The 25,720-nt window shown below is 56.1% G+C and overlaps 1 protein-coding gene across 8 annotated transcripts; it reads left to right on the top strand.

The window, feature by feature from the left end:
• Positions 1–536: 536 nt before the first annotated feature.
• On the top strand, positions 537–25,561 carry C4H1orf159 (chromosome 4 C1orf159 homolog). 8 transcript variants are annotated; one of them, XM_016422265.2, is made up of 12 exons: positions 551–871; positions 3,653–3,804; positions 6,157–6,323; positions 11,162–11,314; positions 11,450–11,540; positions 14,124–14,199; positions 16,579–16,680; positions 17,066–17,131; positions 18,805–18,939; positions 21,552–21,577; positions 21,698–21,728; positions 23,410–25,561. In XM_016422265.2, exons 5-12 carry the CDS (start codon positions 11,469–11,471, stop codon positions 23,505–23,507), a joined length of 606 nt encoding a protein of 201 aa, XP_016277751.1. In that variant the 5' UTR covers positions 551–871; positions 3,653–3,804; positions 6,157–6,323; positions 11,162–11,314; positions 11,450–11,468; the 3' UTR covers positions 23,508–25,561. The 8 variants fall into 8 exon arrangements, with proteins under 8 accessions (XP_016277755.1, XP_016277753.1, XP_056652031.1 ...); XM_056796052.1 differs by lacking the exon at positions 3,653–3,804 and adding an exon at positions 10,248–10,339; XM_007492048.3 differs by lacking the exon at positions 3,653–3,804.
• Positions 25,562–25,720: the final 159 nt, after the last annotated feature.

Below are 25,720 nucleotides of genomic sequence, written 5' to 3' on the forward strand. Positions count from 1 at the left end.
CTTACCAATGTGAGAATGGAGGCTAATAGAATCTAATAAAAAATACATTTATATAATTTACATTATATAAACATTGTATATGTATCATTATATAAATTGCATTTATATAAGAAAAACCGTGGAATTAGAGAAATGAAAAAAATCCACGGAACCTCCCTCTAGGGAGCTTGAATTCCTCTGGGCCTAGAGAGGGTAAGGGACTTGGACAAGGTCACACAGCCTGTCTGTGATAAAGGTTATCACAGTGCCTGATAAGTAGTGGGTACTTAATTATCGACTGCCTCACGGGTCTCCAACCTAAGTGTACAAAATAATGGCAGCCAGATTCGGATAACAGCCACTACAGATAGTGGGTCAGGTTATAGGTGGTCAGAATAACCAGAAAAGTCTGGATGCTGGGAGGCGATCAGGCCCCTGGTGTTTTCCCCGCCCTCACCCTCGGTTCCAGCCCCTCCTCTCCCTCGGGCTTCACCATCTCCTAGCAACACCAAATATGGCCGTTGCGCCATACCTGCTGGGAAGTGTAGTCCACTCTCCCATGCACCAGGGCGTTCTGTACCAGCCCATGAGACGAATGAACTACATTTCCCAAGGACCTCAGCGTGCGACTCTCAACGCCATCCGAACGTCCGGATCCCGAAGGCAACCACGGAGTGGTCTTACCTGGGCGGGAGGACCCCCCAGGTTGGCGCTGTGGCCATTGGGAAATGTAGTTATAGCTGGCGTCCCTCTCCCCGGTCGTGCGCTGGTCTGGCGGCAGTGGGACTACAAGTCCCAAGGGGCGGTGGAGACGCAGGACCGAGGGCGGGGGGCCCGAAAGAGGAGCCTTCCCGCGGGCGGAGGCATCTGAAGAGGAGGCGGCTGCGGGCGGGTGAGTGAAGCAGACGTCCGAGGGGAGGCCGGAGGGGGTGCGGGTCTCAATGGGCTGTGCGGGTTAGGGAGGGAAGGGCCTTCCCTATTCCCATCCTTCGTCCCCATCCCTCCATCCCTACTCTGCCTCCTCTTCTCCATCCCTGCCTCCTTTCTCCTATGCCCCTTCCTCTTTCATCTTTCCCCCTTACTCACCCTCTGACCTATCCCCCCTCTGTGCCTCTGTGCCACACTGCCCCATCCCCTCCCTCATTCTTTCCACTCTCGGCCCTTTCCCCTCCCATATTCACCCACTTCTCTCCTTTCCCCCCTCCCATCCTCCCTTCCCTACTCTCTGCTCCTTCCCCTCCCTTACTCTTCCCCTCCCCCACTCCCAACTTCCTCTTCTCTCCCCCATCCCCGCCCCTCCCTCCCTTTCTTACCTTCCCACCCCTCCTCTCCCCCCAGCATCTGCTCCTCCAGTGCCCCTTCCAATCACCTTCCAGTCCCCTCTCCTCCCTTCTTCCCCCTTCCAGAGTCTGGGGCGAGACCCCTTGGACAAGTCACTTCACTCCCTGGACATCACCCATAAAATGACAACTTTGCACTTATAATTCCCAACTTTGGGATCCGCTAATCTTCTTACCCTACCGACCCCCTTGTCAGTTAATAAGCATTTCTGAGGCACCTCCAATGTGCCAGGCTGGGGCTACAGAAAAAGGCAGAAACACAGCCCCAGCCCTCAAGTGCAGCCATAGTTGCAGACTACTCTTTACAAACCTTAGTTCCATGGGACAGATTAAAGCAGCCTGAAGTTCACTACCCTAGAGAGGAGGGAACTTCTGACACCCTTGGGTGTCAGTACTTGGGTACCCCACGGTATGTCACTTAACACCCCTGGATCTCAGTTTCCTCATCTGTAAAATGAGGGCATAGGACTAAGTGGCCTTCATTTGAGGTCCCTTCCCTCTCTAGCTCTAAGGTCCTGTGAGAGCTCTTAGCAAATATTTCAGTGATTGACTGTTCTGTGGAATGGGGCCAAGTTTGTTCTGTTTGGCCTCTGGAAGGCCAAACTAGGAGTGGCTGGTGGAAGTTAAAAACTTCTCTCTGGGAGAACTCTCCAGAAGCGAAAGGGGCCACTCCTAGAGGGCTGGGTTCCCTATCACTAGAGGGCTTGAAAGGCAGAATTACCAGTCACTTCTTAGATATGCCACAGAGGAGTTGATAAGTAACCCTCCCACTCTTAACTTCTACCCCACCCCTCCACTGAGAGCAAGAAAGGGGAACCCTAGAGGCTTGGAGGCAAGAAGACTAATCTTCCTAAGTTCAAATCCATCCTCAGACGCTTACTAGCTGTGTGTCCCTGAGCAAGTCATTTCACCCTGTTTTTCTCAGTTTCCTCATCTGTAAAATAGGCTGAGAAGGAAATGACAGATCACTCCAGGATCTTTGCCAAGAAAACCCCAACTGGGGTCACAAAGAGTCAGACAGGACTTGATTGAGCAAAATCCAACCCCCTCATTTTATATAGATGAAAAAAGCCCAGAGAAGTTGACTTTCCCAGGGTCACACTGGGAATGAAGGTCAGAGCTAAGAGGCAAACCCACATGTTTCTCAATAGTTCAGTGGTTTGAAGTCCTTCACTAAGAAGCCTGTATCAAAAGGGCCTTGTCTTCCCCAGAATTCCCTTGTGTGGGAGGAACTTGAATTGCCTTGGATATCCTCCCACCTGTCTGTGATTGCCTTCTTACCCCTACTGCCTTCCAAGCCGTGGGCTGCCCCACCAACCCGGCCACTGTTTTTCCCTCTTCTGAGACTGGTTTTAGCCAATCCTACTAGGCCTGTCCCTGGGTGACCTCGAAGTAGGGCTTCTTTGCCTGTGATCTGGCAAATCAATCAGGAGGTTGTTTTACTGTGCATTTCCCAAGATGCCCCTCAGAAAGGACACCCTTACCTTCCCCTTCAGTTCAAGTCAAGTCAGAAACTTTTATTCAGGGCCTGAGATATGCAAGACACTGAATGAAGTAGGCTCCCAGGGTAGAACAGAGACCAAACCCAGAGCAGTTCTAGGCCTCCAAAGGCTCCTAGTGGGACACAAGAAAGGAACAGATGGGGGAAATGAGATCAGAGAGATGGGAGGAAGAGTGAGACAGAGACAGATGAAGGGGGAGATATGGAGAGAGAAGAAGACAAAGAAAGGCAAAAAGGGAGTTGATAGAGATGAGGGAAGAGGGGAAAAGTAAGATGAGAGAAAGATACAGAAATAAGGGGAGAGAGAAAGAGATGAGGAACGGCTAAGAAGAGCCTGGAGTTGGGAGGATCTGGGTTCAAATCTGACCTCAGGCTGTGTAACTGGGGCAAGTTACTTAACCTTTACTTAACCTTAATCGCCCTTGCATCTTCTGTCTTAGCATTTAAAAGGAAAAAGAAAGCAAGATACCGAGGAGAAAGGAGAGAGGAGACACAGATAAGGGAAGACTGAAAGGCAGGTGACTGAGGTTTGAGAAAGGAGAGAGAACTCACTCATAAATGGGCAAGAGTAGGCATCAGGGAAGAGGAGAATTCGGAACAAAGCTGAGAAAGAAGCCTGATGTCCAGGTCAGGGAATGGCGTGGCGGGGAAGATGGAGTGTCTAGTTCAGGGAAGGACCACTATTCCCAAGTGCTTGGAACTTAGAATCTCCTTGCAGTCCCTTTTTTTCTCCTATACAAAAAAAGGACCCTTTCCCCTCTCCTTTGTCCACTGGCACCACTGCCCAAAAACCGTCCTCGGAGAGATGCCCCATTGAATCTGTTCTCTGTAGGAAGCACGTGCAGGACTTGATTCTGGGCATTAGGAACATAGACTGTCAGGGCTGGAAAGGACCTCACCAGTGCCTATGGCCAGATCGCTTCCCAGAATCTTGTTCTTCAATGCAGAAAATCCTATGCTGGGGGATTACCAAAGAAGCCAAAGGTTAGTGATACAAGTTAATAGAACCCCAACCCCCCAGATTTATATCCTTGAACCCCAGAGGTCAGGACCCCTGACTAAGTCCAACCCCCTCACCTTCCGGATGAGGAGACGGAGGCCAAGTAACATGCCAGCAGCCACCAGAGAGTAGATCGCATCAGCCAACTCCAAGTCCAGCGGGGCAGAGTCAGCCATCGAACAAAATCCTATTGTAAACAGCCTCATCCCTGCTGAGACTCCACATATTCGATGCCTTTCAGGCTGCACTAAAGGGCATCTGGGAATGGAGATAGAAAAACGAGGAAGCGGAGGCCCAGGGACAAAGAGAAAGGTCTTGCCCTACCACATTGCCACATTGTCAGAAATACCTGGATTTGAATCCAGCCGCTTACTATCTCAACGACCGAGGGCAAATCGCTTCTATGAGCCTCCGTTCCCCACTCTGTAAAATGGGCGTGCTAGCCCCCGCAGCCCTTACTGGGCTTTGTGAAGAGCAAATGAAAATGCAGATAGACAGGCAGCGGGACAGAAGGGCGGTAAACTGGCAAAACGGTGAATGGAGGGATGGAGAGATGAATTTATAGACAGATGATGGGTGGACGAGTAGGTAGATGGACGAGAGACAGGCGGACAGATAGACGGACGGAGGGATGCTAGGGATAGCGACGACGTCATCTCTATGGTGTGCACCTATTCAGCACGTACATACAGGGCAGCGTTCTGCACCTCAAAGGTGCTCTCTGAGACTTAATGAGCTGCCTGCCGTCTCCCTGCCCTCGCAGCCGTCCTCGCCCTGCTTCTGTCAGAAGCACGGTCTCTGCGCTCCTTTAGGGGCCTTGGCCACTAGTGGTCCTGGCGGGCTCAACTTCTGTCTATGAAGCGCTGCCAGATTGAGTACTACGGGCCCCCCCCCCCTCCCACCCTAGTTCCCGCCCACACTGCCTCTCCTTTACGCCTCTTCCTTGCTTTGGCCTTGGGGGAGCTAAGGGAGGCGGGGACCCAGCTCCTCCTGCGGCACTGGCTCTGACCCCAGCACTGGGCCCTGCCCTTAGGAAAGGGTGAGCCGATGTTCATGAGCTCAGTGTCCGGAGATCTCGCCAGGCTCTGCCTGTTTGGAGTCAAACCCCAGAGATCACGGAGGGGAAACGACTTTCATCCTCGGGTTCTCTAGGACTTATTCCCTGCTCTGACGTGTCCGGCGCATGGCGTGCAGGCGTATATCCCCCTCCGGGACATCTGCAGTCATTGCTTAGTCTGGAACCTGGAGCTGAGAGGCGGGGCGCCGCGGGGCGCCCCTTCCAGGTCCAAGCCAGCCTAGACACGCGCTGGCCGTACGACCCTGGGCAAGTCCCTTCACCCGCTGGCCTCAGTCTGCTCACCAGGAGATGGGACGGCGAACGCTCCAGTGTCCCCGGGAGTCAAGTAACTGTAAGGTGGAGGTGCGCGTCCCAGGGAGCGCTGGTGGCCTTTCCCAGGACGTCCCTCCTCCTGCTGGGCTCCCAACAAGCAGATGATTGTCCCCTGCGGCAGTCTTGCTAACAGTCCCAAGATACAAGTCGTTGGCGGTGCCAGCCTTGCCAGTCACTCCAGATAGGTTGGATTTAGCCCAGCTGGGTCATGACAGACACCTCGGCGCAGCGACAGAGCAAGCACTTCATTTGGTGTCAGAAGACATGTGGGGTCCAGTCCAGCTTCTACCACTTACCATCTGTGTGACCCTGGCCCAGTCACCTTCTCAGCCTGCTCATTTAGAGGCAGCTGGGGGGCACCGTGGATAGGGGCCTCAGCCTGGAGGCAGGAAGACCCGCCTTCAGATCCAGTCTCAGAATTGTCTCTGTGACCCTAAGCAAGTCATTTTACCTCTGCCTCAGCTTCCCCAACTCTAAAATTGGGGTGATGACAGCACCTACCAGGGGGATCATGAGAATCAAAGGCAATCATATTTGCAGAGCCCCTAGCACAGCACTTGGCATGTCGTGAACATTCAATAAATGCTTATTTCCTCCCTTCGACAGAAAGTGCTTTGTAAGCTTTCAAACATTATAAGAACCTGGGGGAGGAGCCGCTCGGTAGCATAGTCGAGAGAGCACCGACTCTGGAAATGGGAGGTCCTGGGTTCGAATCTGGCCTCAGACACTTCCTAGCTGTGTGACCCTGGGCAAGTCACTTGACCCTCATTGTCTAGCCCTGACCACTCTTCTGCCTTGGAGCCAATAATCAATATTGATTCTAGGTTAGAAGTTCAAAGGCTTTTTTTAATCCACCCATCCATACCCTTTACGATTCTCAGAGCCCTTAAAGCAGCAGTTCTCGAAGGAAAACCGCCTCTAACAAAATAGGTTTCCCCCTAAACAGAGAAATCAGTCAGCCGGTCCACAGCCGTTGAGGACAGCCGAGCACCACCCCAGGGAGGAGCCCAATGGGACGATCCATCTTCTAACCAAGTCTTTCCTCCTGGAACTTCCAGTCTAGTAGGAAGATAGACAGAACCAGCCAGCCGTGATCCGAAACCCGGCAGTGAGGTGAGGAGCTGGGGCTTCTGCAGCGGGCGCCCAGGCCCATCTGCAACTGAGGGAACCTCGGGGACCAGTGACGGGCCTTCTTCTCCTCAAGGGGAATCTCTGTTGAGGCATGGCGCCCCCATCGATGACTTTGTTTATTAAACCCTCACCTTCTGTCTTAGAATCCATACTGCATGTTGGCTCCAAGGCAGAAGAGTGGGAGGGCCAGGCAGTGGAGGTGAAAGCTGAGGTCAGATCTGAACCCAGGACCTCCCATCTCCAGGCCTGACTCTCGATCCACTGGGCCACCCAGCTGCCCCTCCAGCCGGGAGGGAGTATGACGTTCAATTGGGTCCTCCGTCCCTCTGTTCGCTCGAGCCGTCCTGTTCTGGAGAGTCTCCTTGCTTGTGGCCAGGAGCTGGTTCTGCTCCCTCCGGGACCCTGCATCCGGCTCACAGACAGCTGCAGAGTAAAGGACTCTGGCACCCTTCAGAAGCACCCCGAGAGAGCCAAAGGCTTCCAAGGAGATTTTTTGCCCTGTGAGCCATGGAGGCCAGGAATCTTTGCTATGAAAAGTCCCAAAGGGCAGTCCATTTTTAAAACCCTTACCTTAGAATCGGGACTGGGGGTGGATTCCAAGCAGAGTGGCTGCCAGGAAGTGTCTGAGGTCAGATTTGAACTCAGGACTGCCGCCCTCCAGGCTCGGGGCACTGAGCACCTAGCTGTCCACAAAGGGCTGTTTATTAAATGCCGTCTATGCTTGGAGTAATTCACTTTTGGCCTGCCAGTTGAGAATAAAGAAAACGCTGCCTGGCCGGCCGCAATTCCCTGGAAAGCCGCCCAGGGCATTCTCATCTTCCGTAGGCTTATAGATGGAGATTCAAAGCTGGAGGCAACCTTAGAAATTCTGTCATCCAACTCCCTCCTTTTATCAACAAAGAAACTGGGGCCCTGGGAGGGAGGTGACTTGCCCAAGTCATGCGAGAATAAGGAAAGCCAGGATTTGAATGCAGGGCCTCCGGACTCGGAATGAGGCCTTTTTCGTTTAATGGGGCAGGTATCGGGCCTGATAGGTGAAGGGATGGATTTGGGGTTGGGACCAGCTGTGTGCCTAGGAAAGTCACCACCTTCTTAGCTGCGTGACCCTGGGCAAGTTGTTTAACCCTGCTTGCCCAGCCCTTACCATTCTTCTGTTTTAGAACGGATACTAAGACAGTAAGTGTTATTTTTTAAGTCACTTCATCCTTCTGACTCATTTTCCTCATCTATGAAATGGGTGCCATAATATAAGGAAATGACTTCATTTGTGAAAGTACTCTTTAAAGGTTTACGATAATCGCTTTTATTGTGCACCCATCCCCTCGGCCTGGCAAAATTAAGTATCGCATAAGAGCTTTACAAGGGCCGCTCGCTCGTGTGCCCGCCCAGCATCCCACATGCCGAGGGCATCCGGGGCAGGATCCGAACCCGAGTCTCCCCTGATGCTAAGTCCCGGCCGCCCTGTCACCTCGCCGGCCTCTGTAGTTCACTTTGTGTAGACTCAGACAACAGGCTTCTTCCCAGAGTCCTGTTTCCTCTGTCTGTGTCCCAGCACGTAGAAGATGCCCGGCTGGCTTACGACATGGAAGGCTGCAGGACTCGGGGATACGGCTGCGGTGAAGTGTCTGAGGACAGTCACAGGATTTATGTGAAGGGAGGGACCGGGGACGATAATGACAAGCTCTTGGCGTCGGGAACCCCATTTGGCCTGTTCTTGGCCGAGGTCTGGGGGTGCTTTGACATTTCCTTCTCCAACTCGTTTGACAGATGAGGAAACTGAGGCAAACGGGTTAAGGGACTTGCTCAGGGTCACACACTAGTAAGTGTCTGAGGCTGAATTGGAACTCAGGAAGGAGAGTCTTCCTGACTCCTTCCCTGGCGCTTGCTGCCCTTTCCATACGCTTACTACATGCCCATCCCCAGGCTAACCACTGGAAATCCAGGCACCGAGCCAGCACAGGCCCTGCCCTCCAATCGCTGACAAGAGGAGGCCGTAAGACGAGGGAGTCCCGGGAAAGGAGCGAGGGCCACGGGGGCAAGGGATGGGCAGACCGCCGTGGGAGAGACGGCCGGCCGGAGAGCTACATGGAATGTGCTGGGCTCGGCCGGGGGACTTCAGGGAGTTTCCTTGCTGACTTCTTCATTTTGCCAGCTAGATGACTCAGTGGATAGAGAGTCAGGCCCAGACATGGGAGGTCCTGGGTTCAAATTTGGCCCCAGACACTTCCCAGCTGGGTGACCCTGGGCAAGTCACTTGACCCCCATGGCCTAGCCCTTCCCACTCTTCTGCCTTGGAGCCAATCCACAGTAGTGATTCCAAGATGGAAGGGAAGGAGTTTTAAAAAGACATTTCATGATCTCCAGCCTCAGTGTGCCACCCTGCAGTGTGTCCCCGTGGCCCTTGGCTTTTGCCCTTGGGGTAAATAGTACCCGCGCATCTCATTTCTTTTCCAGAGGACGGTTGTTCAGCCTTCTCTTCCCCGCCTGATCTGTGGCCATGGGCTCTAGGGAAAGCCTGCCCTGCCCATCCGGGGGGAGAAGGGAAACAGGAGCGGCCCCGTTCCCCGGGAACACGATGGGGGCTCGATGTTAAAAGTTCTCTCCGTCGCCAATACGAATAACAGGGAGCGAGGTTTGGAACAGTGATACACCTGCAGACCAGTAGGACTGCCTGTCCGCTCTGGGAGGGGAGGAGATCGTAAATCACGGAACCACAGAGAGCTGTTCTAAAGTACAACAAGCAAGCGCGGCCTCCGGGCCCTTGTTCTCCGGATGTTCTCCCTACTTGGAAGCTGGGCCCAAGATCCCACCAGGAGCCCCATTGTGCCCCTGACTCCTATTAGCCCACTAAAGCCCCAGACCCTTTTCAGACCAACCGCTAAACCCCCCAAGTCTCTAGGCCCAGACCTTCTCCCCTAGAGTGCCCCTCCACCGTATATATGTGGCTGGTGAGCACCGGGGCTGTTCGCATCCTCCTTTGGGCCTTCCAGAAATGGCCGGCTAATACTTTGGGTTGGACACGTTGCTCTGGAAGTCACGTTTCCGATATTTTGTCCAAGTCTGTCTCCTGTTGACTACATGTTTTTAAAACCCTCTTTCGTCTTAGTGCCCAAGACGGACGGCCAAGGGCTAGGCAATTGGGGTTAAGTGACTTGCTCAGGGCCCGGGTGTCCGAGGCCAGCTTTAAGCCCAGGACCTCCCATTCTGCCCACGGAGCCACCTAGCTGGCCCGCCAACACGTACTCTTAGATCCATGATACTGGCCTGGTTTGTCCCACAACAGAACCTTCCGTCTCCTGACTCTGGGCCTTCTCTCTCTCCCCCGATCTCTGTCCCCGTCTCGTTCCACCTTCACCCTCTCCTAATTCTAGTGCCGGCCTTCTTTTAAGTGTCTTTTCGTGGTTCACATTGCCTCTCCCGTGAGAGTGTGAGCTCTTTGAGGGCAGGAACTGCCTTTCTTGAGGTCCACCGTGTCTGGCCCAAGTGGGAGCTTAATAAACCCACAGGATTGTCCTCCTGGCCCGGGGGCTGAGGGATGGGTATCATTCGGCCTCCGCCACTCCTGAGGCGGCCAACAGAGAGGGGGGGGGGGGTCGAGGTCTGCCTCGAAGGGGGAGAGCCACACTGATAAATTACAGCAAGTGCCCATTCCTAATGGCTCCGCTGCGGCTTCCTGCAGCCCTCCAGCCTGCAGGCAGCAGCTGCCCTGTGCCCTCTCGTGAGTGGTTCAGGCAGCGACCCGTTGTTGTTTTGAAATGGAAGCCCCCTCGTCCAGGCAGTGGCTAGCCTTGGATTTTCCTCCTGAAGGCAAATGAAAAGCTAAGAAGTACTGCAGAGTGGGGCAGCCAGGTGGCTCGTTGGGCAGAGAGCCAGATCCTGGTCCAAATTTGGCCTCACACTTCCTAGCTATGTGACCCTGGACTCCGAGCCCCATTGCCTCGTCCTCGCACAGCTCTTCTGCCCAGGAACCAGTACTTGGAAGTGTTCTAAGATGGAAGGTAAGGGTTTAAAAAAGTGTCAAAGCATTTAAGGTTGGGGAAGGTGAGAGCGAGCCAGCTGCTGTTGGCTCTTCCCAATTGGAATGACAACCACTCTGGAAATCACCGTCACCCAAGGGGGAGACAGTTTTGGTTTGGGGTTGTTTTTAACCTTTACCTTCCATTTTAGAATCCATTCTGAGTATTGGTTCTAAGGCAGAAGAGCGGGAACGGCTAGGCAATGGGGGTCAAGTGACTTGCCCAGGGTCACACAGCTAAAAAGAGTCTGAGGCCACATGGGAACCTAGGACCTCTTGTCCCTAGGCTGGCTCTATCCACTGAGCCACCCAGCTGCCCCAGAATTTAAACTCTTGGCCCAGGGTGTTGGAAAAGAGTGGGAAGTTGCACCCTGTTTTGGGAGTGGGAGAAGGGCCAGGAAGGAAGTCTCTTAGGTGGGTTTGTTCTTTGGGAATACATCTGTGTCCTCTGAAGTGGATGAGTGCATTTTCCTTTCTGAAATCAGCTCAGAAATCTGCATCCTTCATCTAGAACCGAATGTTCCCAGAGACTCTTCCCGATTTAGTTCTGCCAGAAGCGGGACAAGGGGGCCTGCCGGCTTCAAAGCACTAGACCCAGGCCACCTAGTCCACCGCTGCCTTTTAGAATAAGAAAGCGGAGGCCAGGCTGTGAAGTGACTTGCCCCTGGCCACGCAGCGTTAGGGCTGGGATGGCCCAAGCTGCCCCAGCTTCAGCTCAGTTGCCCCTCAGCTCTCCCCTGACTCCCACTGTGCTTGGAGGGCTGCTACACCCCAATCCAGCCATTATAACTGCATTGATTTGTAGGTGCTGGGTGTGGCCTAGTCTGGGCCTGCCTCGGTGGGGAGCCAGGACTGAGGAGACTCGTTGCCTAGCAACCACAGGCCTGCCATTGCCAGGAAACAGCCCTCCGCAGCTGGTCCAGGCCTCTGGATGTCTTCAGTTTCTCCCCTAGATAAGGTAAGCCGGTTCCAGCCTCCAACAGGATTCTCTCCAAAGCCAGGCGGACATCAAGTCCAATGGATTCTTCCTGGCATCTGACAAGAGAACCCTCACCCTCGTGGGCGTCTGTGTCTCCTGTTGTTGTTTTTGTAGATCTCTTGCATTCCCGAGCATGGCAGTCCCTTATGTCATCCTCCTGGCTAGACTTTGGGCTGAAGCTGTGAGCACGCCCACAGAAGGTGCGGTAGGTACCCCCAGCCCCCAGCAGGGACCAGGCCTCCCCTCCCGTCCTCCGCCTGGGTTGGAGGAGAGAACACGTGTCTCGTTTGCGCCTCTCCAAGCATCGGGCCCTCTAGGTAAATGGAGTCCCCGGGCCCGGGGCTCCCGGCCCCCTTTCCTCTTCTGAGGCGGCCGCAGCTCCTCTCCAGGAGGCTCTCTGGAGATCCCTACCACACCCAGAAAGGGGCTGACGCTTCCTGCCGAGGAGTGCGTCCAGAGGAACAGGAAGCCAGCAGCCTTTCCTGGGAGAGTTGTCAAACCAGCTCTGAAACCTGCAGGCTGACGTGGGTGTTCTGGGGAGCCCAGTGAGGCCCGGCTTCAAAGGGATCTGCCTGGCAGGGTGCTGGCTCCAACTTTCCCAGGCGGGCAGGCTGGGGCTGGCTTCCTCCCGATTCCGGGAGCTCTGACCTACCCCCCACCCCCAATCTGGAGTCCCTCTTCCAAATCGGGCTTTGGTAAGTTGGGTTTTGCTTTTCTGTGGACGTGTGGTGGGTTTTCTTGATCACTAAGGAGGCTGAAGCGGCCGCAGCGGCAGCCTCCATCATTTCCGAGCCTTTCCACCCATTTCTGGGTTCAGAGCCAGCCTCGCCCTCACGGAATGTCCACAAAGCACCTCCTCAAGCGCCGGCCGTGCTCAATGGCAGCTGCCTCAGAAGGCGCTCGAGGAGGGCTGACTTGAGTGGTGCTTCCGGGCTCTCCAGCAGCTTCCCCCTCCTTTTCCTCCCCTGGCATGTCCTCCTCAGCTGTAGCCTTCCTGTCATGTGGCCGGGCTTGTGTCCGTCCTAAACAGGTGAAAGGTGTGTGCCTGCTGTCTGCCGTGAGTCCCCCACCTGCCTGGCTCCCCTGTTCCTTCTCTGCCCGGTTGCCAGACGGAAGTCTCCTTGCTCTTCACCCGTTAGGAGCTAGAATGCTTTTTCTGCCTTTCTTTTTCTTTAAACAGTCTTTTAGTCAGCGTTGTCCCCTTAACATTTTTCTTTTTTTATGAATAAGACAGTGTCGCTGTCGGCGCATATGCGAGAAGCCCTTGGGATCAGCAGGCATTAGGCGCCCCAAATTGTTTTGCTTTCTAATAATCCAAGTGGATTCGAGTCTTTACTGTCAGACTTTGGAATACGGGCCTCCTTACAGTAGGCGCCTGTCTCGAGTACCAGCCACCTCTGATTTAAGATGAAAGCTACTGGGCCAACCAAACAAAGTCCTGCCTTACCCACTTACTTTTCTGGGTCATCCAGGGCAACTCATTTTCCCCTTGTGTACCTCAGTTTCCCCTCCGTAAAAGGGGATCTTGAACTAGATGTCTTCTGAGGTTTCTTCCAGCTCCAATGAGATATCTGCAAAAAGAAAACATGGGCCTAGCCTGTGGAGGGCAGGTTACAAACGTGTTTCCCTGAGCCTGGACTCCCTCTGACAACCCGAGCAGGCATCTGGGGCATAGAAACAGTGGCAGGAGCAACGTCTCCCTTCCTGAGGCCTCACAGCTAAGCCTTCTCTCCTTGTGCCGCACCACCTCCTGTGCGATCGGGGCCTCAGTGAGACCCAGGGGTCCAAGGGCTCGCCTGACCGCAGTCTTCCAGCTGTTCAGCCTAGAGAGCACACTTTCCTCTAGCTAGATGGGACACTCATTTAGTGCTTAAGCTCAGTTAAATCTGACTGTCACCTCGACATCTTTGAGAAACATGCCCGGAGTTTTCTCCTCTGAGCACTCATTTACAGTCAGCTCTGAAATGTGCCCTTTGCAGTCCTAAGACTTTATTTCCAAAGTCACCGTTTGCTAAGTGAATGACTTCTAAAACACCAGGTCAGGTCACTGCTCCGACCTCCTGGCACATTCTGGCTTGGAGCAGTGACCCGTTGAACAGTATCGGACTAAAGACAGTGACAGATTTTCCTGGTAGATCTTCTTGTTACTCACTTGGGCTAAAGCTAACACTGACCTCTCAGGAGTGGCATGAGGATAGATGAGATCATGGACATCAGGCCCTTGGCACACCTTTAGGCCATTATTATGACTTCGTGGTGACCCCTCATACATGTTAGAAGATACCTGTGGGGGACAGCTGGGTAGCTCAGTGGATTGAGAGACAGAAGGTCCTGGGTTCAATTCTGGCCTCAGACACTTCCCAGCTGGGTGACCCTGGGCAAGTCCCTTGACCCCCATGGCCTAGCCCTGACCACTCTTCTGCCTTGGAGCCAATACACAGTATTGACTCCAAGATGGAAGGTGAGGGTTTAACAAAAAGAAGAAGATACTTGTGACCTGTTCTAGCCCTCCAGAGGCTAGCCCTGGGCTCTCAAGGACCCAGAGCTGCTGCATGTGTATGCACAGCTCCCTCACAGAAATGATTTGGCTTTTGAATTCTTCCCTTCTCATTTTCGTGGAGGTTTTGGCGCTAACTGACATCCTTAGTGGGTCACTAGCCCCTGGGGCAGCCCTATTTCAGAACATCTCGAAGTGCCATTCTAGCCTCAGATGCTCCCCCTCTCACCCAGAGGGCATGGAGCGAGCAATGGGAGATGTCCAGGCTCATAAGACTCTTTGTCTTTTTAGGTGCCACAGCCAGAATGTTGCATGGACGTGCTTTATGTCAACGTTAGCTGCCCAGACACAGACCAGTGTGCTTCAGGTAAAGCAGAGGCTTCTGGCCCCCAGAACCCCCACCCCAGCAAGGCCCAAGGCTCAGGAGAACACGGCCTTCTCCAGGTCCCAGGCAGTGGCCACCTAGCCTCCACTGGCACCCTGGAGCAAAGAGTTCAGCCATGCCCTCAGATCCCCCGATCATCGCATCCAGGCCAGCAGGGAAACACCAAGCCCCTCAGAGCTCCTCTTAGACCTGGTGTTCATCCATCGCCCCAGCCTATGAGGAGCTCTCGCTACCAGAGGCTCTCCTTGGCCACGGAGCCACCTATCAGCCCTAGAACTGCTGGGTAGGCCCCGATGCATGTGAAGAAGTGTGAGATAAGGTCAGAGAGCAAGTTGAAACTGGATTGAGCGTGGGCCCCTGAAACAGGAAGGGGCAGAATGACTGAGTTTATGGGAACGTACAGCATCTTGGGACCAAAGAGATTGTCACCCTTGTTCCAATGGATGGCCCCTTTTTCTTGCTCTCCCCAACATTAGGTGCAAGGGGAAAAGTCTGATTATATGTCAAGAAGACTTCTTTTGATAGAAGGAGGTACAGGCCCTTATGGAAAACTGGCCTCAGACAGCTCCTAGCTCGTGACCCTGGGCAAGTCACTTTTCCCCATTGCCTAGGATTTACTGCTCTTCTACCTTGGAACTATACTTATCGATTCCATGAGGGATTAAAAAATACAATTAGTAGAGCTCCCGTGGCACCCACAAGGGCGTCTTTGAAGCCTCAACCATTGTGCTGAATTCTGTGCTCCTGACATCCCTGGGAAGTCCGTCTGTTCACCAGCATGGTTAGCGACAACATCGGTCACCCAGGACAGCTGGGGCTTCCTGTCACGCAGAAGAGGCCTCCGGCGTTCTTGGTGGGGTTCGAGGCACTGGACTGTGGACTGCAGACACACTTGGCCCTTAGTCTGGTCCAGTTTGAGATGAAATGTCAGATGTCACTTACTGGAGAGAGCCCGAAGTGGGCACGAGGCCCTGGTTTCTACCCCTGGGCTGGCCCTTGGCATTCCTTAGTAGCCAGCATTTCTAGAACTCGCTGCCCTCAAGGGATCCGGCGGGTGGAGGGCAGAGGCCTGCCTTCAAACGGCTCACAATCTAGTTGGGAAGATAGCTGATCCCTGAGAAAGGATAAATAGCTAACCATAATGGTGTTTGGGGGGCCAAATGAATGATTTCAGCTGCTGCAGCCAAGGAAAGGAGAGGCAGGAGGGATCACTGGGAGCTGGGGCCCTAGAGAAAGACCCCAGACCCAAGGTGGACCCTGAAGCAAGGGTCAGACTTAAATCCTTGAGGAGGAGAGTGTAGCCCTATGCGGAGGCCCCGGACCTGGGGAGGGGGTCTGGGAGACGCTCAGGAAGACCAGGGTATTTACTGGGCAGGAGCATCGTTAGTGACAGGAGAGCAGAGCCCTAGGTGGGATTGGGAGCACGTGAGGCGATGGGGAAGATCTGGCCCTGGCAGATAAAGGGGCACGATATAGTCTAGAAGGGGAAATGAAGCATCTGAGCACAAGGTGGCAAGGGCCAAGGCTTGGATGGATCAGGGGCCACGTCTGAAGTCCCGGAACACCCGGGTGTGAATCTGACCTGACATTTACTAGCTGGATGGCCAGGTAGGCTGGACCTCCCCATGCCTCGGTCTCCTCCTCAGTTAAATGGAATCATTCGTGGCTCTAGCTCCCACCTCCTCGTTGCTCAAATTCAGGAACGGGAAAGGCTTTGCAAGCCTGAAAGCCCATATAAATATTCTTCAGAGGACAGCAGATTAGGATGCTTGGCTAAGGAGAGGCAGGCACCCAAGGCCACAGGAGCAACAAACGTCGAGACGATAGAGGCTGGGAAAAAAGTTGGGCATTCATATGGCGAGAGCGAAAGAGACGAGGCAGACAGCAGTGCTCTCTCTGCCATGTTAGCAGCCAAAGAGGAAGATCGCCAGCCTTCTCCCTCTGCTGTGGGGGTCCTTTAGGCCCAACTTAGGGGACGATTTGGAGCAGTCCCAGCCCCTTGGAGGACCCGTCCATGGAAACCGCCAGCCAAGGAGAGCTCCACAGGCCTTGGGGCCTATCTCTGGGCAGGACAAGTCCGGGCCCCAAGCCTTGGAAGGACCCAGGAAATCCAGGGTCATGTTGGAGGGTTTCAGCCTCTAAAAGTTTTGATCTCCCAAGTTGAAGCTGGCCCTTGTAGGCCTGCCCCAGCCGAGGGCTCCCCCCCGGCCAAGCCCCCTCTCAGGTGTTCCACGTTAGGAGACGAGCAGGCCAGTTTGCAGCCTTCACAGAGACGCACTAGTTGAGGAGTTAGTCAGATGAGGTGCCCCGATGGCAGCAGCCCGTCTCACGGGCGGGGGCCCTTCCTCCTTCCCTGCACAGGCTGCTACTGGCACTGGAACGTGGATGGGAGCCGCAGCTGCCTTCAGTGCAGAAACGAGAGCTTTCCCGTTGCGGGGGCTTACGCGACGGAGTGCAGAAGCAGTGAGTCTCCTCCCGTTGGCTTTGGTTTGGTTCTGGGGGTGCAGAGGCCCGGGCTGGGGCTCCATCCCAGACGCAGGAGGGGGCAGCTCTGCCCAGGCTGGTGAGGCGCCCCCCCAGGCTGCAGTTCTCTCACGAGCCAGCAGAGTGTGATCGTGGGCCTTGCCTGTCCTCGCCTACCCTGACTTGGGTGGCCATACAGCTCTCTCCCTGTAGAAATAAATGTCCCCTCGCCTCTGTGGGGGGCCTGGTTCCCTAGAAGTTGCCTCCTCTGTGGTGGTCCCCCCTTCAGCCACATGCTCCTGGCTCTGTCCCTCTGAAAGGCGCCTCGGGCCGGGCAGGGCCGACTGCCAGCTAATGGCTCTAACACACGTGTTTTTACCCTCAGTTGGCAACAAAGAAATTAACTACACGTCCTACCGGACCACGGTGACGCCCTTCCTGCAGACCCTGGGTAAGTCCCCCGGCTCCTCCGAGCAGGTCCAGCCCACCCCTCCCGTCCCGGGGCGGCGGGAGCTGGGCTCTTCTGGCCGAAGGCCCTGCGGCTCAGCTCGCTCCGGCCAAAGTCCTCCTTTTGTAGAATTCCAGACCCAGCCAGACGGGGAGCGTCGGGGGCAAACCTCGGACCGCCAAGCCTGTCCCGACACCAGGCCGTGGTGGGGGCTCTGAGCAGGGCGGCCGGGCTTCCGCTCCTGAACGGAAGGCAGATCCTGGGACGTCCCATTGCCAGCCGCCATGTCTTTCTGCGGCCTTTCTTGGGTGAAATTGCTCGTTCGCTGAAGGCCGCTCTCGGCGCCTGCCCGTGGGCTTTTGAAGCCAGCGCGGCCTTCTCTAGCATTCACCACTCCAGGCAGCACAGCGGCAGGTTCGTGGCTGATGCCAGCCCCAGCACGGAAGGAAGAATCCTTCAGGCGCTCCTCTCCCTGGACAGTTCCCAGAAACCCCCACTGGGGCTTGTTTGCCGAGGGGGACTAGGACACCCGCCCTGACTGTCCACCCAGGCCACCAGGATGGGCCCTCGGGCTTCCTCCGCAGGACACTCACTTCACTGCCTGCTTTGTCGTTGAAAGCAGAAGGACAAACGGAGGGCAGCTCGGCTCTGCTCCCCCTGCTCTGCATCGGGGGGGGGGGCGGGGGGGGCAAGAGGTCTTGCAAAGCCGTGGTTAGTCGAGGCAGTCTCACGAGACCCGATCAGGAGCCCTCTGGCCGTCCCTGCAGTGATGGGCACTGCAGACATTGACGGTGGAGGCTTCCCCATAGGTCGGGGGTTGTTCTGGGAAAGGCCAGCTCTCCCCTGCACCTGTCTCTCGAGGACCATTGGGTTAGGGCTCGGCTTCCCCATCCAGGAGTGCACCGACGCTTGCCAGTGCAGGCTCCCTGTGGCCTGGCCACCTCCTGGCAGCATCAGATCAAACGCCCCCGGGGCCAGGGCCCAGCAGGGGCACAGAGCGATTCAGGGCTGGCTTTGGGTCTGAAAAGTGTGTGATTTAAAGAAAAAAAGCCTGGCTGTTTGAATCGGCTCCTACAAGCATGCCGCAGCCACCAGATGCCACTCGCTGCTCCTGCCCAGGAACGCAGAGAATCAGGATCAGAACATTCAAAAGAGCCCCCACAGCTCTTGTTAGAGAGAGAAGTCAGCTTCCATGTATGGCAAAAATCCCAGCCGAGGCGCGTTTGCCGTTCTCCTTGGGATTCTGTCATCTCCCCAGCCTCTAAAAATAGCCCTAGCCGCACACCCCACGTGATGCCCTGCCGGCACGCATGGCCAAGAGGCGCAGGCCCAGCCTTTCCTGAGGGTGCTCTCTGAACCCAGCCTCCCTTTCTTCCTGCCCACCCAAGCCCCAGCTAGCCTCAGCACCCCAGGACGGGGGTAGGTGCAGCAGGTTAATGAGAGGCCTGGGCTAGCGACGAGCGGGGCATGGCAGTGCCAGGGCCAGTGTGCCGGCAAGTCATCGGGGCTAGACCTGGGTTCTGGTCAGCTGGCTTTCCGATGAGCTCATCGACTCAGAGATCCAAGGTTCCTTGCCGGATGGGGGGATCTGGCGCCCCGGGCAGTCGGCACAAGGAAGGGCAGGGGGAGCAGGGCGCCGCTTCCCCCCATAACCATCCGTCTTCTTTGGATTCCAGGGGGCCCCCAGGTGGCCATCTCCCTCTTCCTGGGCACGTTCTTCATCAGCTCCTGCCTCATCCTCTCCATCGCTTTGTTCTTCTACTTCAAACGGTCCAGCAAGCTCCCCCACTTCTTCTACAGAAGAAACAAAGGTATCTCCCAATTGCCTGTGCCGCCCTTTGCTTGCTGCCTAGGTGGAGCCCTGGGTCTCCTCTCTGCTCCATGAGGTGCCTTCTGCGTCGCCTCAGCCTGGCCTGGTCCTCAGAGACCAGAGAAGCCAGACATGGGTGGTGGCTGGGCCAAGAGACCCTTTAACTGATGGGGACGCTCGGTCTTCTGCTGCCTACGCGACCCCTGCCCAGGGCATGCAGAAGATTGTCCCTGCTGGGTGGGGAGGGAGGGAGACAAAGGCTGCTGGGCTGCTGCCTCCACTCCCTGGGCGACTCGAGGGACCTCTCTGAGCCCCGTTTTCCTCGTCTGAGAAAGGGCAATGGTGACATGAAAGCTACTGACCTGAGAAAGCGGGGAGGTCTAGAGAAGAGCAGGTTTGCCCCTTGCCCTGGTCCCTGCGGGGCGCTGCAAGAGGAGAAAGATGGGTCTGTGGCCTTCGCCTTCAGACAAGGGCTGCCCACAGGCAGGAAGAAGGAAAGGAAGCAGGGGGCGATGGGAGAGGACAGGAGAGCCTTCCTGGGCCCTGGGCACTGGTGCCGGGCAGTTTGCAGTGAACACTTCTATGCCATCCACTTCCAAGCCCAGGAGACATTGAGGGATTTAGCAGAACAAGTCTGTCGGTGTCAGCAGGCGAGCCGATGGTAACACGAGGGCTGGAAATTTGTCTCCAAGCTTCCTCAGGGAAAAGACAAGAAAAGAGAATGCCACTGGGCCGGGGCCTGTTCCTTTCTGACAACAGACGCTATGCATTCTCCAAAGCATCTCAGTTTACAATAGGTCTTGGGCCCCTTTGGTCAGGAGGTGAGCCTGGCATGGGAAGACCTGGGCTTGGTTCTGCCACAGACTCCCTGTGTGACCTCGGGCCATCTCTGGGACCCCGTCAGACTTCAGACTCCCAGGCTACCCCAATGGGGTGCTCTGACAGACCCCACCCTTCACCCACATTGCAGGCAAATGGGGCTCCTGGCAGCTCCATGACCCCTGGGCAGCCATGGGCCCCGGGAGCCCTTCCTGACTCCAGGCACTTCCCCGCTTTTGACTGCCCTGAGCTTTTTCAAACCATTCTAAGGGCTTGAAGTGTGGGGACAGGAGGAGCAGGGCCAGTGCTCCCATCCATTCTCTCTGTGCGGGAGGGCATCTTTAATGTCATCCTGTCCCTTCCCCTGAGCCCCTCGGGATGGTTTCCGAGGCGCCACTGCCGCCCTTCCCACCCTGGTATGGAATCCGACGGTGCTGATTAGGTAGCCCATCTCAGCCCTATGGCCTTGGCCAAGTCACTTCTATTTTCCTCCTCTGTAACATGTGGGGGTTGGACTGAAAGACACCCTGTAGCCAAGATCCTCTTAGCCCTGAGCCCCGCTATCATCTTCTAGAAGAGGGAGCAGTCTGAGAGCGCTGGGAGTCCCGGCAGGGCTCCTCCTTCCCCTCTGGTCCAGTCTGTGCCAGCCTTAGGGATGTGAGAGCCATTGTAACCAAGCTGCTCTTCCCGCGGGGGGCTGCAGCTGTAGCGTGGAGCTCCCTCACGTCCCCCCAGGAAACACGCCGACAGCTTGGCAGAGAATGCCAAGGGCCACTCCTGGGAGTGCTTGTCTGTGCCTGCTGCATCCTGTTGGAGGCAACCGGGGGGCGGCAGGACTCGGCCAACCAGCCCAGGACAGACAGACACCGGATTCCATTTGGGCTGGGCAGCTCCCTCTTCCCTCTGTGTGGCTGCCCTGAAGGAGGGGAAGATGGGAATGAAGGGTCCAGCCCAGGGCGCCCTCCAGGCCTGCCCCAGAGCCTCTGATCTCGCCCTGGTGACCTGCCCAGTGATTGTGGCTGGCTGGAGGCTGCCTCCCTGCCAGAGGAATTCTTACCTCACTTAGGAAAGAAAACCTGATGGACTTGACCCCACAGAGCACGGGGCATGGCTTGTGGTTTCCTTTAGTCTGGGAGAATAAACTAGAAAGAGCGTAGACTGCCCAGCTTCTCTCCTTTTAAAGTCATCCTCTTTGGGCCATTGGTTCAACAAAGCGGGGCAGCGTGTGGGCTTCCTGCCCTGAGGAAGTGGAAGGGGCGCCCTCTCCCCCCCAGCCATGGAGAGAGGAAGGAAGAGAGGAACCGGGAGGACGCGATTCCTGCCCAGGGAGTGGCGATCAGGAAGAGGCAGCCTTGGCCTTGGGGTCTGAGTGAGATTTCAGGAGGTGCTGCTCGGGAGGGCAGGCCTGCGCAGACCCCTCTGGGGAAGGAGAGCCCTCCATTTGACCATCTAAGCCCAGCTAACCGGTGGCACACTCGGGAGTGGTCTCATGGGGAAATCGCAGGCTCCTAGCCCTAGATCTGGCGGGGATGTCAAAAGCCGTTCAGTCCAACCCTTCATTTTGCAGGTGAGCAGCCGAGGCCCAGAGGGAAGGGACTTGTCCAAGGTCACCCAGGTGTGGCTGGGATTTGAATCTAAGACCCTTCGCTCCCAAGGGAGAGGATCCTTACACCTTACACCTCTCCGTGCTGGGCTGGTGGAGTTTGGTAGGAGCTCAGAATGCTAGCTTTGGGGTCCGGCCCCCCTCGCCCCAGTTCTCTTCCTCTCTAATGGTGTCTTTTCTTCTCCCCGTAGCATCTGTCTTACAGCCTGGAGAAACCGTAAGTAATGCTGCCCAGACAACCAAGGGGAGGCCCCCAGCCGCCCTTTTAGCTGCCTTTTCCCATGGCCGGGGCTGGTGGAAATACGCTGTATTCACATTCTCCTTTTTCCCTCCCAAGGCTGCCATGATCCCGCCTCCGAATTCTTCAGGTAAACTGGATTTCCACCCTAGGGCTCTTTTCCTGTCTCCTCACTCATTTGTCCCTGTGAATGACTTCCCTTTGTAAGCTCAGGACATGTTAAAGACAGGCCCCAGGCTGTGAGTCCTTCCCAGGCCTGGGCCCTGGGGGTGCAGGCACCCACTCCATCTTCTGAGCCACAAGGACAGGTTCCGGGGCACCCTTGAACCCAGCACCCCCCATTGCTACTCGGCGATGCTCCTGATTTCAGTGCCAGCACCCTGGGCAGGGTCCTGTCTGCCTTCCCCCCGGGGCCAGGACGGCACTTCCTGTCTGAAAAAGGGTTGCGCGTCACCCTCTGGCCTTAGGGCCCTTTCCCTCTTCCCCCGTCCTTCCCCTTGTCTCTCCTACTACGGCTTCTCAGATGGCACCTCTTCAGAGGGGGCGCCGGGTCAGAGTGGGGGGACCCGTCCAGAGCCTGACCTGCGGGTAGCTGATCCCCCCTCACCCTGCATGCTCTCCTGGGCCTGGCCATTCCCCCACTTCTGTGCCCAAACTCTCCTGTGCGCCCGGATACAGCCAACAGACAAATAGTCGGTCTCTGTTGCGGCTGAGTCGTTTCAGTCCTATCTGACTCTTATGGCCCCATTTGGGGTTTTCTTGGCAAAGACACTGCAATCCTTTGCCACGTCCCTCTCCAGCTCATTTTACAGATGAGGAAACTAAGGGAAACGGGGGAAGTGACTTGTCCAGGGTCACACAGCTAGTAAGTGTTGGAGCTGGGTCTTCCTGACTATCCGCTGTGCCGCTTTTTAAAATAATTATTAAGGCTTATTCGGTGGTTGCACACACACAGTATCTGTGACTCCCTAGAGAAGGGTCTGGCTTTGAACCCGGAGCTTTGGGGTCCAAATGCTGCTTTAGCCCCAGGTGAGGTGCCCCTACCTATGTAAACTTGGGCAGTTCCTTTGGTTGGCCTCCGTGTCCTTCTGGGCCCAAGTAGCCCCTGAGATCCCGTCCAGCTCCAGAACTGATTCTCTGGTCTCTGAGCATTGTGGCCTGGCCTTATTCCCAAGTCCAAAGGAGGCTCTTCCTGCCCCGGGCTGGGGGCTTGTCTGCCAAAGGGCCCCATGCCGGGCGCTGCTCCTTTCTGGACAGGCCAGGAGGTCTCCCTCAGCTCGGCAGGGGTCTGCCCCCGGGGCTCCGGCACCCTGGGGTGGAGGAGGAGGCAGGTCCCTGGGGCCAGAATGGGCTGGAGTGGGAACAGCACGCCCACGTCAGGGAATGACCCTGGCTTCCGCTGGCCTGAAAAATGCAGTCAGTCTCCGAGGATTCTAGGAAAGACGGGAGAGTCTTCCTCATTCGGCGCCCTGCCCCCTCCCCCCAGAAGGAATGCAGGAGCTTTAGGCTGGCGCGCCCTGTCCTTTGACATGGAGCTTCGTGAGGGCAGAGGCCGCTCTCATTTTTGCCTTGGTTGCCCAGCACAGTATCAGGCTCAGGAGGTTTTCAGAAGCTGCTTGTGAAAGTGGGGGAAGAATGAGCTGCGGCCTTCCGAGGCCTCCCCCTGCGGCTCGGTCTTCCCACCCTCCTCGCTCCCCCCACTCTTCCTCTTCACTTCCTCCCTTCCCCCCTCATCACCCCTTTCCTCCCCTTCTCTCTCCTTCCCTCGATCGGCCTGAGCCGAAGCCGGGCTTTCTGCCTTCTTGTTTCAGTCCGGAAGCCGCGCTACGTCCGGCGGGACCGGTCGCTGACGAGACCCTCCACGCCCACCATGATCGCCTCGGTCCAGACGCGGGTCAGCAACGTCTAGCGCCAGCGTTGGCCCGAGGACGGCATCCATGGACGGTCGGCAGCCTTCTCCGCCCCCCGGGGGCCGGGAAAGAGCATCCAAGGCGGCCGAGTCTCCAGCAGACGGGCCTGTGCCAAATTGGGCACAAAGAGCCAGCGGGAAGTGGAGGGAGAAGGAGCCCTGCAACCTCCAAGGCCAGCCTTTGAAATCCTCCTCTTATCTGGGTTTTAGATCTGTCGCTTAGCAACAGAGACCCTTTGAAATGTGCCCACAGCTCGACTTGCCTAAAAAGTCATTTCCTCCCTCTCTGGTCCTTACATCTTGCCTGGAGCAGGGTGCCGGCACCCTCCCAGAAGGGCTTCCTGCTCCTCCAAGAGGACCCGGGGCAGGCCTCCTCCTGGTTCGCTCCCTGCTGTCCACAGGCCATTTGGGAAGGGGCATCTCCAAGTCCACAGTGCACACACCCAAGATCTTTCGCTTTTCCGGGGCTTTGGGCATCTTCTCTGGGTAGATGCCCCCTCATCCCCACCTCCATTTCCCGCTCCCCTAAGCTAAGGACATTGGGACCCGCCAGCCTTTGGTAAAGGTTAGCCCACTGCCCCTGTCAGGCCGCTATCTGGCTTGCTTTCGAGGTGGGCCTGCTAGTTCCTGAAACAAAAGCGGACCTCCAGGCTCCCCTCTGCTGCCTGGACCCCGGAGGTCCTGTTTGCAAGAATAACTGCATCCCACTCTGGTCCTGGAGAGGGCTGCATCGCCGTCAGCTGCCAGCCAGGGCCCAGGCTTACGGGCTCGTTAGGGGCATGAACAAGCCAGCCAAGTGCCCTCATTTAGGCTTACCAGGCACATTTTACAGGAGTGGCCGTTGGCTCAGGCCTCCCCCATCCTAGCTGGGACCTCTGGGCCACAAAGAAAAGTCAGGGGAGTAGGGAGCTCGGAAGGAGGCCTCAGATCCAGCAGCACTGTGGGCCTAGAACGGATTTAAATCCGTCGCTGTGCCAAGGAGTCCCCTGGGAAAGAGCAGCCAGCAGCCACCCCTGCCCAGGCGGGATGGGGGGGCTGAGAAGAGGGACTGACAGCCAGAGTCCCGGAGGGAAAGGCAAGCTTCCTGCCCTCACCCAGGGCAGGCGAGCCAGCCCTTTAGGTGCCCCCCTAGACACAGAATAGATGTCTTGGCAACGTTTCTTATGGGATGGCCTTTGTAGAAGCATCTGATGCTCGTGTTTTCATCGAGTGACTTCTGTACATGGGAGAGCATGCTAACAGAGCCAAGCGGGGGAAGGAGCAGCTAGTCGCCTCTCTGCAACTCCTTTGCTCCGTTGGTGCTCCCTTAATGCACCATCAGCATTTTGCTCCTCCCCCAGACAGAGTGACTGACGGAACGGATCCCAGAGCTATGATTTGGAGCGTGAGGTCAAGGGCAGAAAGATACTGGATCTCCGAGGCCCAGGGGGTATGGCGTAGCCCATAAGCAGCAGGGTTAAGACTTGAGCCGCAGTAGGTCACCCACCAACCTGAAAATTCAAGTCCTATCTAGGGAACCCCCCAAACCAAGTCCACGAACGTTGAAATCCCATTGAGCAAGGGACGTCCGCCCTGGGCTTTTGCTCGATTTGGCCAGCTAGAGGCTGGCTTCCAGCTCAGAGGAGACCTGTAGAGCCTTGTCCGGGGCCAGTGAGGCCACTTCCAGAAGAGGCAGGTGAGAATCCCTCCCCAGTCCTTCCACTGGGGCCAGCTGGGGGCTGGCAATGAGTCCCCTCGCTGCTGGCGTAAGGACGAGTGTCAATGACCAACAGTGTTCCCAGAGCCCCAGCCTCACGGCCCTGGGCAGATTGGGAGGGAGGGGAGGTGCCAGTGTTGTAAGGTGATGCCGAGGCTTCTTGGCAATGACCAAGAGCTTTCCTTCCTCCCAGCCATCATCCGGCACCCGGGCAATTCTAATCCAATGGATACCTGTGCCCGTTGACCAACCGAGTCCGTGCTGAGCCTCCTGCCCCATCCCTTTGCACTGTGATGCTCACCGTGATGTTTTGTATCTTTTTTTACTGCCAACTTTAATAAATGCTCATGTACCGGGACAGACTCCATGCGATAATGATCCAGGAGCCCCACGGTATGGATGCGTCATTCTTCCTTTCCCTTTAGACTGTGGCAAAAGAAAGGCCTCTTGGGAGCCTCCTTCCTCCTGCTGCCAGGGTGGATGTGCTCATTGCTCCTATTTGTGAACAGATGAAAGG

This window comes from Monodelphis domestica, chromosome 4 (genome assembly GCF_027887165.1).
Source record: "Monodelphis domestica isolate mMonDom1 chromosome 4, mMonDom1.pri, whole genome shotgun sequence".
NCBI classification, from domain to species: Eukaryota; Metazoa; Chordata; class Mammalia; order Didelphimorphia; family Didelphidae; genus Monodelphis; species Monodelphis domestica.

What these genes read in the sequence shown, in the direction of transcription:
- C4H1orf159 (XM_016422265.2), top strand. Translation starts at nt 11,469, where the DNA reads ATGGCAGTCCCTTATGTCATCCTCCTGGCTAGACTTTGGGCTGAAGCT. An exon ending in GCCCTTCCTGCAGACCCTGG is followed by an intron (nt 17,132 to 18,804) that starts GTAAGTCCCCCG and finishes TTTGGATTCCAG; the next exon opens with GGGGCCCCCAGGTGGCCATC. An exon ending in CTTCTACAGAAGAAACAAAG is followed by an intron (nt 18,940 to 21,551) that starts GTATCTCCCAAT and finishes TTCTCCCCGTAG; the next exon opens with CATCTGTCTTACAGCCTGGA.